The sequence below is a fragment of the Helianthus annuus genome, chromosome 17 (assembly GCF_002127325.2).
Source record: "Helianthus annuus cultivar XRQ/B chromosome 17, HanXRQr2.0-SUNRISE, whole genome shotgun sequence".
NCBI classification, from domain to species: domain Eukaryota; kingdom Viridiplantae; phylum Streptophyta; class Magnoliopsida; order Asterales; family Asteraceae; genus Helianthus; species Helianthus annuus.
The window spans coordinates 170,470,054-170,488,675 of record NC_035449.2 but is presented as its reverse complement, the minus strand read 5'-3'; the positions used below and the strand labels follow the sequence as shown (position 1 = coordinate 170,488,675).

Sequence of the window (18,622 nt, the reverse complement as noted above, 5' to 3'; positions counted from 1 at the left end):
GTGGTTGGGATTAAAAGTAATTTGACTAGGAACCCTATCGTATTCGTATCAGCGTCCATCGAAATCGAAACGTCGGAAATCGTCGCAAAATACTCGAAGTGGGTCGCGGATCGAACAGGAAGCATCCGGATCGAACAGGCCAGCCGATCGGCTAGCATCTTGCCAGCCGATCGAGCAGCCCACTCGATCGGAGCTCCTGGCCGATCGGCTGCCACTTTCCTCTTTTGGAGCCTATAAATAGGGCTGTCATTGTCATACTTTCCATTTTTGGAAAGCTCTGACCGAACCAGCTATCTTCTTCACCTTTTCTCAGATTTCTCTCAATCCCGGTAAGTTTTCACTCTAATTCTTGTACGTTTTTTATCATTACTTGATTCTACACCTTTCTATCTTTCAAAACATGGATTCTAACCGTGAAATCACCAAGATCTAAGTGTTCTTGGGTGATGTCATCATGGTGTTCTTGAAGAACCTCATGTTTTGGCCTCATTCGACTATGATTAGCTTAGATCTAACCGATTTCCACATAAACAAGTTAAAATCTATCAAAGATCTAAACATCCACAAGTTGTGAAGGATTGAAAGAAGGAATCCCAACTTTCTTTCAACTCTTTTACACTCAACGCCTTCAAACCGATAGAAACGGAGCTTGCACCGGCTAACTAATCATTCTAACAAGTTAAAAGGTTCAAGATTCGGGTTCTATGAATAGGGTTCACCGATTTTGGGTTAGACTCTAAACCAACGTTCCGAACCGTTCACCGGCTGGACTTGGGTGATTCCTGTCCGAGCCAGAGAGACGGGTAAGAACGAAGGTATCATAGTTCAACTCGTTATCAAACTACCTCGATATAATGACAAGTAACCAGACGACCAAGTGTTAGACGAAAGGCCGACCAGGTCAGACTTGCTGGCCGAACGGCTAGGCTGATCGAACAGCCCAGCCGATCGGACACACCAGCCGATCGACCGGGCCAGCCGATCGGCTAGCACATGACGTCTCACTTTTCCAAACTTTTGAGGTATAGTATTGACGAAGTAGTGTTCGATCGAATATGGCACTCGATTGGTGAACATTACTGTTCGGATCATGAGATACTATGCTTCAACACTTAATCGTTTTCACAACTCGTTCGTAGTAGAGAATGCCAGCCGATCGAACAGACTGTTCGATCGAGTGACATTCAGTGGAGGACCAATTCTGAAGTTTCTAGCCGATCGAGTGAGCTAGCCGATCGAGTGAGCTAGCCGATCGAACGAAACGTTCGATCGATCGACTTGAAAGGTAAGAACACTTCAGTGTTCTCATATACTACAACGAAAACTTCAAAAGTTCAAATCCTCTAACACAAATACACCAGAGGAAGAAACAATCCACTCGAATGGTCCAGCCGATCGAGCCTACCGGCCGATCGAACAGAACTGTCCAACCGGACATACCAGTCGACCGAACAGCCTGTTCGATCGAACCTGCCGTTCGATCGACCAGCCCATTCGATCCATTTACACTTGTTTACCTTTCCGCGTTACTTATTGTTGTGCTATCGAACTGTTCAGGCTAATCTTACTCTCAGCGCTCCCTTCAATCCACAAACAATCACTGTGAGTATACTCGATCCCCTTTTTCTTTTAGCACTTTTGGGTGTTACATACGTTACCTATCAAATCACAATCAAACACAAACTATTTGAACGCTGACCATTTGCATGTGCTACTTGACTAAATGATTGCTGTTTATTATGTTTACACGTGAAGTGCTATCTACCTGCCTTAGCAACATAGTACTATAGTTTGGACTCAGCACCCGTTCACACAGGGGTTGTTAAGGACAATTACTTGCATGGATTACGGTGGTAATCATGTATTGTGAACTGTCTCGGACGGTCAACCCGCAGTCGTTGGTATCGATGGTCCCATGTCGATAATTAACATGCATCATTTTCCTCTGTGTACGTGCCTGTGTCACACCCCAATATTCCACGTATTACCGGTGGGCCCGGTGGGGAGTATCGTGACGTAGTTGATATCATCATTGTCAACACACACAATAATATAGCACAGCGGAAGGCTGGGTAAAAATACTATTACAACCATACTGTCTGTCGATGTTCGATTACAAGATTATACAGACTGGAATGTAATAAGATCCACAGGCGGATCATAAAGTACAAAGAAACAAAAACTACAGACTCAGGGTATCTATGGGATTTGCAAGATCCTCTACAACACCCTATAGCTCCAGCCTTTTTCGATAAGTGCCTGTCAAATCAATCTTTAGGAAAAATACGTCAGTATACACTGGTAAATACAATTTAACTGACTCGTTTTGAAAACATTTAAGAAAATTAGTTTAAATGCACAAGGCACAAATCCTTTATAACTTGGGACAATCTTATTAAAATCTTGTATACAGTTTTACATGCTTGTCATACATGTGGGGCCGGTTTGTAAGCCGGACATGATTAACTGACTCACCACTTATAGAACCCACAAAGGAGTTATCCCCAACTTGTGGGTAAATTAATATTTAGCATTTGCATCTGTCGGGTGCATGCCTGCACCCCGTGCATAGGTCGTGGCCATTAATAACTTAAATGAGCCAAGGATATCCAGGACACGGTCGTTAACCCCCAAATGTTTATGTTATCAAACAATACAGATCAAAACGGGTTATGCGGATTTAATAAATCACAATCCGACATAATAATCCCATACCCGACCAAGCGGTATTAATATACCGTATCCCAAGCCCGTATAGGGAAAATAAGTTAAAAGTATTTACCTGATGTAGCAGTAAATTCCTAAGATTCTTGAAAGATACTTTTTACTGGAAGCTATAAATATGTATAGAAGGTTTAATTATCTATCAGGATGCTAATGGGTCTTTACTTAAGTCAAGGACTTAGACCGACTAGCTAGAAAGAAACCTTACGGACCTAACCGGTAGATTAAACGGAACTCGGGATAGAATGTGATTTTGACCCGACAAGCTTAAGTACTTGTATAATATGGGTAAACTAAACACATTCTGGAAAATGAGGTTTTAATGACAAGGTTAAGCCCGTTTCGGCTATTTTACGTAAACTAGTCACGTAAACCGATCCGAACGCGTAAATGCGTAACAGGTAACCGGACAAACTATAAACAGGTCTTAATCATTATTATGCTCATAATGTGTTAATATATCAGTAGTATATCAACATTTATGCCCAAAAACTATTTAAACCAAAATAGGTCCCGTAAGGGTATTTTGGTAATTTTGCATAGGCTTTTAAAGGTTAAAAATAGATTTCTGAGTTTAAAACATTAGCTTACTGTAATATTATGTAAATTAGTTTAAAACATCGGTAGGTTATGAGTTTTAAATGATAAATATAGTTTTGACCCAAAGTAGGCGCTAAAAACGCTAAGTATGCGATTTAAAGGGCTAATATTATAAAAATAGGAAATCTGATATTTTGGTCAGTTTATAAGGCTCAAAATGATACATTTATCATTTATGATCAGTAGCAAAAAGTTTGGCTTCAAAAAGTTATGAAAAATTCATTTTATGTATGAAAAGGTTAAAATCGGCAATTACCGAAACTAGGCTATAATCCTATGTTAAGTTCAGCTTAAAAATAAATAAAAATCTTCAAAAATCCCAAAATATTATTTAACATCAGTAGGTAAAAAGTTTGGTGACAAAAATTCGGGTTTAGATAGGCCTAATGCTATTTACGCTTTCTAATTACTAAGAAGTCCCTTAATTACGCTATTGAGCATAACTCCCATTCTAGACCTCAAACTAGTGTCAAATTTTCGAGACATGTCTGAATATCAGTAGCAAACGTTTTAGTTCGTTCACATTGCTAAAAATCTCGGTTTTATGCAAAAAGGGCGTTTTAGGCATTAATGAGCATAATTACGATTAAGAGCATAAATTACAAACGATTAGGCACCATGCAATATAACTTCAGAGAGTTATACTGCAATGTATTATGGTCCTAATGGAAGCTTAAAACATGGAAGAAATAAGCTTGAATGGGTCAGAACTGAAAGTCATAGTAAAAGTCAAGCTTTTGCGACTTTCGGTTATAATCTGCCCTTAGATGATTAATTGTCGGATTAGGACTGATAAAACATGTTTATATAATCATTACCGAGTCATTAGAATGTTATATTATAATTTAGAACCTCTGGTTTATTAATTTTTAATCAAATTAGTCAATTCTGTCCAGTTTGACTTTATGTCAAACTACTTTGACCCGACAATTAACCAATCAAACGAGATAATTAGGAAACACCCTTTCAGGGGTTAATCACCTATACTAATGTGGTTTCATAACCACTTTCAATTTGATCAGTGGTTAAGCCACATGTAAACAAAACGAAAGTCAAACTAATTAGGCACTAAGTTTGACTTTTAAGTAATTAAACTAATTAAACAACTTAAAGGAGTAATTAGAAGCTTACTACAGGTCCAAGCTATCTTTTCTACACTTGATAGTCTTCTCCAAGTCCTTGTGAGCTCCAGAGATCAGTTAAATTGATTATTGCAAAATGTGAGTTTTTGAAACTCAACTTCAAGACCTATTTATACTATTTCATGAACTCTTGGATCATTCCCAGCTGTTATGGAAGGCCCTAGGATCACCCCAGGTGTCCTAGTGGTTTATTTTTACCGTTAAATCATCCATAGTATTGAATTTTACATGTTTAAGTCGGTTAACAGCTTAACTCACACCTGTCCAAAATTTCTGCCCAACGACGCTCTTACGGACCGTAAAGGAATCCTCTTGCGGTCCGTAACCATTGCTTACGGACCGTATGTCTAAACGCCTACGGTCCGTAACCGAACCTGGTTCGCATCGCCCAGATACGTCCTTGCGGACCGTAAGCCTAGGGCTATACGGTCCGTAACCGATGACCAGAGGACAAAAATTTTACAACTTTCCCACACTTCATCATGCATTTCAATGTCCGAATCTTGACCCTTAATTCAGTACATTAGTCCAAATGACCAGTTCTGAATACCCAATAATAATGCCATGCACTTGTGTTCCCTTGCTTTAAGAAAATTGTCCAAACATGAAGTTTTGTCGGCTCTTTGCATGAATTTCAATTTCTTGAATTGAGTTTATAAACTATTATTTGCAGCCGAGGTTTAATCTCCATAATAGCCATTTATCAATGTGTTAATATAATTTTATAAAGCTTTCGGGAATTTATTCAGAATGGTCATTCAGAGGTAAGCTTAACATATTGACACGTTTAATTCCCGTAGCCTTATTTTCATATGTACACACGAAATGGCTTCTCGTATTCACTTAACCTTTCGATTAAAGACAAATCTTCCACAAAGTGTCAATCAGAGGCTCAAGTTTGGCATGTTGACCTTTTAAGTCCTTCATGAGAATATACTTGTTTAAAGTTCGGGATACGTGTCTTTATATAACTGGACACGTTTTTACGTGGTGTTACATCCTCACCCCCTTAAAAGAAATCTCGACCCTGAGATTTACTGGAATAAGTGAGGGTATTTCTGTTTCATAGTGGATTCCACTTCCCATGTATATTCGGGACCTCTACGAGCGTCCCATTTAACCTTTACTATAGGTAAATATTTTCTTCGGAGCTTCTTGACTTGCCGATCCTCAATTGCTATCGGCTTCTCAATGAATCTCAAGCTTTTATCAACTTGTACGTCTTTATGAGACATTGCTAAAGACTCGTCGGCTAAACATTTCTTGAGATTACAAACGTGGAATACATCATGAATTCCACTCAGCTCCTCTGGTAGTCTTAGCCTATATGCTACACTGCCAACACATTCGAGGATCTCGAATGGTCCGATATATCTGGGGCTCAGCTTCCCCTTTTTACCAAAACACATCACACCTTTCCAGGGTGATACTTTTAATAACACTTTATCGCCTACTTCAAACTTTAGAGGCTTTTGCCTCAAATTAGCATAGCTTTTCTGCCTATCCCTGGCAGCTTTTAGGCGATCTCGAATTTGAATAATCTTTTCCGTTGTCTCAAGGACTATATCAGGTCCTGATATCTGAGCTTCTCCTATTTCGGCCCAACAGACAGGTGTTCTGCATCTCCTACCATACAATGCCTCAAAAGGCGCAGCCTGAATGCTAGTATGATAACTATTGTTATAAGAGAACTCAATCAAAGGCAGGTGGTCGTCCCAACTTCCACCCAAGTCCATAACACATGCACGAAGCATGTCTTCTAAGGTCTGAATAGTACGCTCACTCTGACCATCGGTCTGAGGATGGTAAGCAGTGCTAAAATTCAGACGTGAGCCCAATGATTGTTGAAAACTTCTCCAAAAGTGAGAGGTGTATCTAGTATCTCTATCAGAGATAATTGCCACCGGTACTCTATGAAGAGCTACAATCTTGTCGACATACAACTGGGCTAACTTATCGGAGCTATGAGTCTCTTTAATGGGCAGGAAATGAGCTGACTTTGTCAGTCTATCAACAATAACCCATATAGTGTCATTTCCGTGTTTTGTTTTGGGTAACTTGGTTATAAAGTCCATGGTTACCATTTCCCATTTCCAAGTGGGAAGTTCCGGCTGTTGTAGAAGTCCTGATGGCTTCTGATGTTCGGCTTTAATCTGAGCACATGTCAGGCACTTAGCCACATGGGTGGCAATGGATTTCTTTAAACCTATCCACCAATAATTGGCCCTTAAATCCTGATACATCTTGTCACCTCCCGGGTGAACCGAATACTTAGAATTGTGGGCTTCCTGAAGGATTACATCCCGTAGTCCTCCTTGAACAGGAACCCAAATTCTGCCATTCATCCTAAGAATTCCATCTTTTCCAGGTGTCAACTGTTCAGCAGTTACACCTAACTTTTCATTTAAAAGATTATCTTCCTACATGGCATCTTTTTGTGCAGCTAACAGTCTTTCATTTAAATTATTCTTCAATTCAATGCTCTTTGCATTGATCCTAATTGGCTTAACTCTTTCCTTCCGGCTTAAAGCATCTGCGACCACATTCGCCTTACCGGGATGGTAGCGAATCTCGCAATCATAATCATTTAACGTTTCCATCCAACGACGTTGTCTCATATTGAGTTCTTTTTTATTAAACAGATGTTGGAGACTTTTGTGGTCCGAGTAGATTACACATTTCGTTCCATACAAGTAATGTCTCCACAGCTTTAGTGCGAATACTACAGCACCCAATTCCAAATCTTGAGTGGTGTAGTTCTTTTCATGCACCTTTAGCTGTCGCGATGCATAGGCAATCACATTGCCCCGTTGCATAAGTACACACCCCATGCCGGTGTGTGAAGCATCGCAGTAAACAACAAAGTCTTCAATTCCTTCCGGTAGTGACAAAACCGGAGCGTTGCTCAATCTTTGCTTTAAGGTCTCGAAGGATTCCTGCTGCTTGGGACCCTAGATAAATTTCACATTCTTGCGGGTCAAGGAAGTCAATGGTGCTGCTATTCTTGAGAAGTTCTCAATGAATCTTCTGTAATATCCAGCTAAACCCAAAAAGCTGTGAATTTCTGTAGGTGTCTTAGGTGCTTCCCAATTCATTACAGCCTCTACTTTGGCAGGATCTACTTGAATACCGTGTTCACTGACCACATGTCCAAGAAACTGGACCTTGCGAAGCCAAAATTCACACTTAGAGAATTTGGCATACAACTTCTCCTGTCGAAGTAGTCCTAAAATACACCGAAGGTGTTTCTCATGCTCCGCATGGCTACGAGAGTATATAAGTATGTCGTCGATAAAGACAATGACAAACTTATCTAAGTATGGTTTGCAGACTCTATTCATGAGACCGATGAATGCTGCAGGTGCATTAGTGAGCCCAAAAGGCATCACTAGAAACTCGAAGTGTCCATACCTCGTTCTGAATGCTGTCTGCGGAACGTCTTCGGTTCGAACCTTAAGTTGATGATACCCAGATCTCAAGTCTATCTTTGAGAAGTAACTCGCTCCTTGGAGTTGGTCGAACAAGTCATCGATTCTGGGTAAGGGATAACGATTCTTGATCGTTACTTTATTCAGTTCACGGTAATCAATGCATAAACGCATTGATCCGTCCTTCTTTTTCACAAATAATATTGGAGCTCCCCAAGGCGAAGAGCTGGGTTGAATGAAACCTTTTTCCAATAACTCATCCAATTGACTTCTGAGCTCTTTCATCTCGGTAGGCGCTAAACGATATGGAGCTCGTGCAATAGGCGCAGATCCGGGGAGAATGTCGATCCTGAATTCTACTTGCCTCTCAGGAGGTAATCTAGGTAACTCGTCAGGAAAGACATCTGGATATTCTGAAATGATTGGAATATCTTCGATCTTCGGCTTTGGTTCATTGACAGTCACTTGTGCCATGTAAATGACACATCCACCCTTCAAGCACTGGGATACTTTAAGAATAGACACATTGCTGGGCAACCCGTACTGTGTGTCTCCTTGGATAGTGACTGACTCACCACAGGGGGTTTTGATAATGATAAGCTTTTTATCACAGGCAATTTGGGCTTGGTTATGCGATAACCAATCCATGCCTAAGACTATATCAAAACCAGCCAATTTCATTGGTAGGAGGGACAGCGGGATAGAATGGTTCTTGATGGATATTGAACATCCATTAAGAAGAGTCGAAGCGGATTCTAAGGTACCATCAGCAAGTTCTACCTCATATTTTATGTCTAGAGTCTTAATGGGCAAATTCAAAAGCTTACAAAACTTATGACCTACAAAGGACTTATCAGCACCGGAATCAAATAAGACTCTAGCATAAATATTATTGATGAGGAAGGTACCTGTTATGACGTTATCATCATTCACCGCTTCCCTAGCCTGCATCTGGAACACTCGGGCATTGTTCTTCTTAGCCTCTTCAGGCTTCTTCGTATTCTTGGGGCAATTGGTCTTGATATGCCCCTTTTCGTTACAACCATAACAGGTTGCATCCTTGATGTTTCGGCACTCAACAGACTTGTGCCCTTTCTTCTTGCATATCCCACATGGTTTGGCCTGTGATTCCTGGTTACACTTGCCAAAATGCCTCTTATGGCAATTCTTGCACCTGGGCTTGTTATCAGTTTGCCCTTTCTTGGAACCAGAGTTCCCTTTTCCTTTCTTATTCGGCTGAGAGGACTGGTCATCCTCCCTCTTCCTCTTCCCTTCTTCAGAATTTTTCTTCGCCCTGCTCCTCATGACATCCAATGTGAGGGAAAGTGATAGATCCACAACAGATCTATAGGTGGTTGGCTTAGAAGCCTTCACATTTCCTTTAATCTCAGGGGCCAAACCACCAATAAAGCGCGCGATGCGCTTCGGTTCAGGGGTGACTAAATACGGTACCAGTCTAGACATGGAGTTGAAACTAGTCACATAGGATCTACAATCTAGATCCTTCATCACGAGGGTGAGAAAATCAGTCTCCACACGCTCTACTTCGTGTTGAGGACAATAAGTGTCCTTAACCAAATCGACAAACTTTTCCCAAGAAAGGTTATACAAATGGACTTTCCCGGTGGACTGCACGAGTGCTTTCCACCACGTAAGGGTATCGCCCTTAAAAGATTGGGAGGCGAACATAACTACATCTTCCTTAGCGCAGCCGCTAATGTCTATCACCGTCTCCATCTCATCAATCCACTTCATACAATCTATCGCCCCTTTTTCTCCCGTAAAATCCCTCGGTTTACAGGAAACAAAATATTTGTAGGTACAACCCTTGGCGTACCTAGGGGTCGGCTCAAGATCTATCTGTCTTTTGGGTATACTACCCTGGTTGGACGAATGCACTGACTCACTCTTATTATGAGTGTGAGATTTAGAAGGAGCTTTAGAGTGAGTTTGTGACCGAACTATACTCGGCTCCTTAAACTTAGCATCAACCGCTTGAGAGACTGCAGCGGTGATCATAGCTTGTAATTCTGCACCGGTAATATTAATTCTGGTATTGCCCGGTGCTGGATGACTGTTTACTTCGTCAGAGCCAGCCATTTCTGAATGCTATAATATAGACAATAATAGTAATTTAAATTACATATAAATTCATCACATTGATGATTCATTGGTCATGGTATTATTAAACCATTTAGACCTTTTCATAATATAATTAAAGGTTTGCATAATGCGTTATTCTACACATTATTAGACAGGGGAAAGATAGAAATTTCACCACTGTCAATGTCATAGAAGACATTTTATCTATCATTAAACTTGTTTCAAGAGGACATTAAAATAGCTTAAAAGCTTGTCACAAGAACGAGTTGAGATTCTAATTAATAATCTCAAGAATCAGTGATCTTTTAAGGTCTGAATCAAGTTCATTGCCTTTTTGACAAGAAGTTTATAAATCGCACTTTCATTGTCATTTTACACCTTTGCTTAAAGCATGCATCTCAAATGGATGTCTTGGTGTATTCAGCACACTGATATTTTCTAGCCAGGATTCATATTGATCATTTTGACTTTATGTGACTTGGAAGGGTCCAAGTACCTTTTTGGAAGCTTGTGTGATTTTTCGTACCGCACAGCTAGGAATGTTAACATGTTTTCAGATGTTAACAGAGATTTATTTTCTTAAAAAGGTTGTACCATCATAGCCAATTAATATTTTGGCTAGGTTATACCTCTAAGAGTTTCTTTGGCAGATCAATTATAAATCGAAAGGAAATAACATGGTGTAATAAAATACACACATTTAAAACCAAATCTAGAACTTCATTAGGGTGAAAGCAAGTACAAATGCCCTAAACGGGACTTAGAAAAACACACTACCCGCGCAGGGGTAAACCAAAATGAAAATAAGTCCACGCAGGGACTTGATACAGAAATCAAACAAATGTCCACGCAGGGACATTATTACAATAAACAAGAAACAAAGACAACCCTCTATTTCTTTTTCCCCTTGATAAGGTTGGCAAGGCCCTTCATGAAGCTATTGTGCCTCTCCTTGTTCTTCTTGGTCTTCTGCTCAACCTTGTCCAACCTCTCCAAGATTTCCTGGTTTTGTTGCTGCTGCTGTAGTTGCTGGGAAGGAGGTGGCTGGTACGGAGGATACTGATAACCCTGAATAGGGTAGTCAGTTGGAGGCATAGGGGGGGTAAGAAGAAGGGTAAAGGTGATGATACTGCGCAGCCGTAAGATATGGGTCATGAGTTCCATAGCCCAAAGGATATCCCGACGGGTCTCCATAAGGATTGTACCCGGAAGAACCTGGGTATGTTGGAATTGGGTTATCAAATCCCACAGGCGGCATAGGTGGTGCATAAGAAGCTTGCGGAGGATCAACCTCCGGTGCCGCATTTGAGGGCCCACCCATTTGAGGGTCCTCTGGAATAGGGGGATAGGAACTCGACCCGCGAGGAGAACTAAAACGGGGTCCTCCTCTAAGGGACATGCGAGCGTTCCTCCTTCGCCTCGGAGGCTCGGGAGGTGGTTGCGGTGGCTGCTGCGGTGGCTCCTCTACCGGGAGTGGTGGTGGTGAGACAGCTTGAAGTTGAGGATCATCTAAAGGTGGTTGAGCCGGAGAGCTATGATAAGATGGGGTAAAGAATCAGTCATAGGTAGCCATCCTCTCTTGGAAGGAGTCGGGTCCACGATAAGGAGATCCCTGGAACGGAGACCCACTAGATATGCTGATAGGGTGGCCCGGGGTTCCTGTTTGCATCTCCGGGTCGGGGTCGTCATCCATCTCCATTTCCTGAGAGAAATGGTCCTCAGGGCCCAACGGGTTGTAGCCGAGAAAGTCGTTAACGTAGTCAGCTGGATTGAATTGTCTTGGAGAGTAGGGGGATTCGGAATGATGAAATGAATGAGATTGCAAAGAGTTATGCGGTGGGTATGATTCATGCGAATGGTGAGATTGGTCCGAATGGTGAGAGTGTTCGGGCTCATTTGGAGCAAATGGTCCGAAAGACGGATGAAAAGATGGCGAAGAGCTAAGCGAGACTGAGTGTCTTGCCGGCTCGAAAGGTTGACCCCATATATCACGGGAGTCGGAGGTGGAAAAAGACGCCGATGGAGTGCGTCTGTGCGATGGCCCAGCAGTTGACGGTCCTCCACGCATGGGTCCCTTGCCACGTCCTCTTAGTCTTGGAGGCATGATGGTTAACTTCCTGTTGAAACAAGCAAACAAAATAAAACAAAACAGAATAAAAGTAAATGAAAGATAAAGATGCATCCTAGGTCATTTGCCTAGACTCGAGAGTCTAAGGAATGTGCTTATTGTGTCATTGAGATTAAACACAAAAGGTTAGTGTTTAATTCGCTCAATGTTGGCTCTGATACCAACCTGTCACACCCCAATATTCCACGTATTACCGGTGGGCCCGGTGGGGAGTATCGTGACGTAGTTGATATCATCATTGTCAACACACACAATAATATAGCACAACGGAAGGCTGGGTAAAAATACTATTACAACCATACTGTCTGTCGATGTTCGATTACAAGATTATACAGACTGGAATGTAATAAGATCCACAGGCGGATCATAAAGTACAAAGAAACAAAAACTACAGACTCAGGGTATCTATGGGATTTGCAAGATCCTTTACAACACCCTATAGCTCCAGCCTATTTCGATAAGTACCTGTCAAATAAATCTTTAGGAAAAATACGTCAGTATACACTGGTAAATACAATTTAACTGACTCGTTTTGAAAACATTTAAGAAAATTAGTTTAAATGCACAAGGCACAAATCCTTTATAACTTGGGACAATCTTATTAAAATCTTGTATACAGTTTTACATGCTTGTCATACATGTGAGGCCGGTTTGTAAGCCGGACATGATTAACTGACTCACCACTTATAGAACCCACAAAGGAGTTATCCCCAACTTGTGGGTAAATTAATATTTAGCATTTGCATCTGTCGGGTGCATGCCTGCACCCCGTGCATAGGTCGTGGCCATTAATAACTTAAATGAGCCAAGGATATCCAGGACACGGTCGTTAACCCCCAAATGTTTATGTTATCAAACAATACAGATCAAAACGGGTTATGCGGATTTATTAAATCACAATCCGACATAATAATCCCATACCCGACCAAGCGGTATTAATATACCGTATCCCAAGCCCGTATAGGGAAAATAAGTTAAAAGTATTTACCTGATGTAGCAGTAAATTCCTAAGATTCTTGAAAGATACTTTTTACTGGAAGCTATAAATCTGTATAGAAGGTTTAATTATCTATCAGGATGCTAATGGGTCTTTACTTAGGTCAAGGACTTAGACCGACTAGCTAGAAAGAAACCTTACGGACCTAACCGGTAGATTAAACGGAACCCGGGATAGAATGTGATTTTGACCCGACAAGCTTAGATACTTGTATAATATGGGTAAACTAAACACATTCTGGAAAATGAGGTTTTAATGACAAGGTTAAGCCCGTTTCGGCTATTTTACGTAAACTAGTCACGTAAACCGATCCGAACGCGTAAATGCGTAACGGGTAACCGGACAAACTATAAACAGGTCCTAATCATTATTATGCTCATAATGTGTTAATATATCAGTAGTCTATCAACATTTATGCCCAAAAACTATTTAAACCAAAATATGTCCCGTAAGGGTATTTTGGTAATTTTGCATAGGCTTTTAAAGGTTAAAAATAGATTTCTGAGTTTAAAACATTAGCTTACTGTAATATTATGTAAATTAGTTTAAAACATCAGTAGGTTATGAGTTTTAAATGATAAATATAGTTTTGACCCAAACTAGGCGCTAAAAACGCTAAGTATGCGATTTAAAGGGCTAATACTATAAAAATAGGAAATCTGATATTTTGGTCAGTTTATAATTCATTTTATGTATGAAAGTTTGGCTTCAAAAAGTTATGAAAAATTCATTTTATGTATGAAAAGGTTAAAATCGGCAATTACCGAAACTAGGCTATAATCCTATGTTAAGTTCAGCTTAAAAATAAATAAAAATCATCAAAAATCCCAAGAGATTATTTAACATCAGTAGGTAAAAAGTTTGGTGACAAAAATTCGGGTTTAGATGGGCCTTATGCTATTTACGCTTTCTAATTACTAAGAAGTCCCTTAATTACGCTATTGAGCATAACTCCCATTCTAGACCTCAAACTGGTGTCAAATTTTCGGGACATGTCTGAATATCAGTAGCAAAGGTTTTAGTTCGTTCACATTGCTAAAAATCTCGGTTTTATGCAAAAAGGGCGTTTTAGGCATTAATGAGCATAATTACGATTAAGAGCATAAATTACAAACGATTAGGTACCATGCAATATAACTTCAGAGAGTTATACTACAATGTATTATGGTCCTAATGGAAGCTTAAAACATGGAAGAAATAAGCTTGAATGGGTCAGAACTGAAAGTCATAGTAAAAGTCAAGCTTTTGCGACTTTCGGTTATAATCTGCCCTTAGATGATTAATTGTCGGATTAGGACTGATAAAACATGTTTATATAATCATTACCGAGTCATTAGAATGTTATATTATAATTTAGAACCTCTGGTTTATTAATTTTTAATCAAATTAGTCAATTCTGTCCAGTTTGACTTTATGTCAAACTACTTTGACCCGACAATTAACCAATCAAACGAGATAATTAGGAAACACCCTTTCAGGGGTTAATCACCTATACTAATGTGGTTTCATAACCACTTTCAATTTGATCAGTGGTTAAGCCACATGTAAACAAAACGAAAGTCAAACTAATTAGGCACTAAGTTTGACTTTTAAGTAATTAAACTAATTAAACAACTTAAAGGAGTAATTAGAAGCTTACTACAGGTCTAAGCTATCTTTTCTACACTTGATAGTCTTCTCCAAGTCCTTGTGAGCTCCAGAGATCAGTTAAATTGATTATTGCAAAATGTGAGTTTTTGAAACTCAACTTCAAGACCTATTTATACTATTTCATGAACTCTTGGATCATTCCCAGCTGTTATGGAAGGCCCTAGGATCACCCCAGGTGTCCTAGTGGTTTATTTTTACCGTTAAATCATCCAGAGTATTGAATTTTACATGTTTAAGTCGGTTAACAGCTTAACTCACACCTGTCCAAAATTTCTGCCCAGCGACGCTCTTACGGACCGTAAAGGAATCCTCTTGCGGTCCGTAACCATTGCTTACGGACCGTATGTCTAAACGCCTACGGTCCGTAACCGAACCTGGTTCGCATCGCCCAGATACGTCCTTGCGGACCGTAAGCCTAGGGCTATACGGTCCGTAACCGATGACCAGAGGACAAAAATTTTACAACTTTCCCACACTTCATCATGCATTTCAATGTCCGAATCTTGACCCTTAATTCAGTACATTAGTCCAAATGACCAGTTCTGAATACCCAATAATAATGCAATGCACTTGTGTTCCCTTGCTTTAAGAAAATTGTCCAAACATGATGTTTTGTCGGCTCTTTGCATGAATTTCAATTTCTTGAATTGAGTTTATAAACTATTATTTGCAGCCGAGGTTTAATCTCCATAATAGCCATTTATCAATGTGTTAATATAATTTTATAAAGCTTTCGGGAATTTATTCAGAATGGTCATTCAGAGGTAAGCTTAACATGTTGACACGTTTAATTCCCGTAGCCTTATTTTCATATGTACACACGAAATGGCTTCTCGTATTCACTTAACCTTTCGATTAAAGACAAATCTTCCACAAAGTGTCAATCAGAGGCTCAAGTTTGGCATGTTGACCTTTTAAGTCCTTCACGAGAATATACTTGTTTAAAGTTCGGGATACGTGTCTTTATATAACTGGACACGTTTTTACGTGGTGTTACAGCCTGGTTATGCGTAAACTATTCGAACTCTATATGCTATTATTAAACTTGTGTGCTCACCTTTACATTTTATGTATTGACATTATTTTAACGTATGTGACAGGTAATTAGGATGCTTATCTGCTAGGAAAGCGAGGCTTGAATAAGTTTCTAGAAGCCCCCAACAAATAGTTGTTTGCCAAGAACAAGCGTCTAAGGCATAGTTGTCTGTAGATCTTGTCCTCTGGCATTACAGCCAGAAAGTCAACATAATAGGGGTCTAGAAGCAGATAAACAATTGCTGTAATAATATTTGAATCTGAGTTGTCGGAACGGAATTTATTTGCCTAGTTGCTTTCTATGATAACTGGTTTACTTATTTGGGATACGGTATGGGACGTATCATTTAACTGAATTTGTAATAATAGTTGTTGTGCAAACTTCTGGACAATCTGTTTCGCTCAGTGCCACACCCCGATGATTCCGCCATCGGTTGGGGTGTGACAGATTGGTATCAGAGCCATAACTATAGGGAATTAGGCAGACACGACCTAGTCCGGGTCGCTGTCTTAGAGACCTAGACTATAGTTAGGAACCATCAGACCCAGTTTATGTGCCTTATTCTGTAATCCTTCACTCTCACTACACTCAAATTTTTAACTAACGTCAGGCGATTCAGTCAGGAATAGGTGTGAAAACCGCAAACTCCCGACTAAATTTCCTGACTTATGGGGATTTTACTCCTTCATCTCAATACTTTCGCCAACAAACGAGGAGAATTATACCAAATCAGGTGTGAAACCCCCATTTTGATGAAAATTCTTCTCGATTTTACTAAAAACAAGGAAGAAATTGCTAAGCCAAGGGGTGAAACCCTCACCTTAGCAGTTTGTTCTGTATTTTGTTCATCTCACCAAGGCTCCGAGGGACTCCAACGACCTGAACTCACAAGTATGACCTAGGGAACGCGTGTGGAATGCCCAAGAATCGAGGCAGAAACACGACCTCTAGAGTCGAAAGTGATGACAAGTTTACTGTGAATAGTCGAGTTGCCTTGGGTAGTCGATGTCTAGTAGCCGCAGACAGTCTACCTCTCGATTTCTATGTGTTTCGATTTTGAGAACTACAGCCGCGTACTCTGATGACTTGTTGGTTTTATGTGTTTTTGTGTGCTTTCTCTGTTTTGTGTTTATATTTGCTTTCTCTGTTTTATTTTGAGGTAATATTCGATTTTACTACCACTACGATCAACACACACGACTCGCATTTGCTGATTCTATCTCAATTCGACACCCAGTTATCCCAAATCTAGAGGGTATCATGCTATGTTATGCTATACGACTAAGTTAAACTACACTATACGATGCTATTCAACATACTATTCGAACAACACGCGAACTTTGAAGGATAGGTTTCTGTTTTCTGACTGCTTCAGTGATTAAGTGCCTAGGTATTTGCATGTTTCTGTGTTTTGTGCTCTAAGTACTTATGTGCTTCTGTGACCTACGTGTTCTATGTGCTTCTGTGCTTATGTGTATCTGGGGTTATGTGATTATGTGACTATGTGATACGTGATTCGACGTGACTCTAAGCTTTAGTAGTCTAGACGTGTGAGGTGAGATTCGATTTTGTTGTGTTGAGTCTCGTGACGATGTCTAATGCAGACCATGTCGTCGTCTGGATCCCGACACCGTTTGACTCACCAAGAGAAGAGAGACCGACGTCTCGCTGCGATCATCTCCAAAACCGTGGCGAAAGCTGTGAGTGAGGTGTATGAAAACGCTAGCAAATCGTCTGAAGAATCCCGAGGTGAAATCCCTAAGGAATCGAGCAAGGCTGCTTTCAGCTTCAAGCAGTTCAAAGCATGCGGACCAAAAGAGTTCACTGGCGAAGATGGTCCAACAGCCATGTTTCACTGGTTCGACTCAGTCGAAATCACTCTGTGCCAGAGCGGATGTCCTAAACATCTCCGCACTCTCAATGCTACAGGCGTCTTCCAGTCCCGTGCTCTAGACTGGTGGACGGCCGAACGAAACAAGCGCGAAAATGATGCAGCTTACGGGCTATCATGGAAGGAGTTGAAGGCGATTATGATCGAAGAATTCTGCCCTCCTCATGAACGCCAAAAGCTGGAGGACGAGTTCTGGGGAATCAAGCAGAAGGATGGAGACAACGCTGCTCTTACTGCTCGCTTCAAGCAGCTTAACATCATCTGTCCTGATCATGTCAAGACCTCAGATCAAGCCATCAAGAAGTATATCCGAGCTCTGCCCGATTGTGTAGCCGACTTTGCTCACGCCGCCAAGCCAGCAACGATCGAAGAAACCTACCTACTCGCCGCTGAGATCAATGATAAGCGAGTAAAGGCTGGTTTCTGGGATAAGCCAACCAAGTCTCTGCATCAAGCCACTGCAACACCCACCGACTCATCTGCTCAATCCTCCAAGTCTTCGAGAAGGAAGAAGAAGAATAACAACAGCTCCAGCAACAAGAGCTGTGCTGCCGCAACCACTGCTACTCCTCTACAAGCTGTACCAGCTCAACAGTAGCAGCACCAGCGCTCAGCCCCAGCAATCAATGCACCGCCAGCAAAGCGTGCATACACAGGCCCTCACCCACTCTGCCCGACATGTTCGTATCATCATCCAGTGGGTCTAGCTTGTTGTTTTTGTGCCCACTGCAACCTTTACGGTCATTTCACTGCGAACTGTCGCTATGGTCCTCGTCAAGCCCCAGTTCAAGCTACTGTCAACCAAGCTCTACTCCCTGCCCCTCAAGGCCAGCAAGCAGCTCAAGCACCAGCAGTCAATGCTCGAGTCTGCTTTGCATGTGGTGACCCTAACCACTTTGCAAACAGATGCCCGAACAGGGTGG

General features: G+C 41.0%; 1 protein-coding gene across 1 annotated transcript; it reads right to left on the bottom strand.

Annotated features, from left to right (window-relative positions):
* Positions 1 to 10,888: 10,888 nt before the first annotated feature.
* On the bottom strand, positions 10,889 to 12,101 carry LOC110924956 (formin-like protein 14). The gene is made up of 3 exons (XM_022168929.1): positions 11,623 to 12,101; positions 11,203 to 11,529; positions 10,889 to 11,126 (listed from the first exon to the last, which is right to left on the bottom strand). The coding sequence occupies exons 1-3, from the start codon at positions 12,099 to 12,101 to the stop codon at positions 10,889 to 10,891; spliced, it is 1,044 nt and encodes a 347-aa protein (XP_022024621.1).
* Positions 12,102 to 18,622: the final 6,521 nt, after the last annotated feature.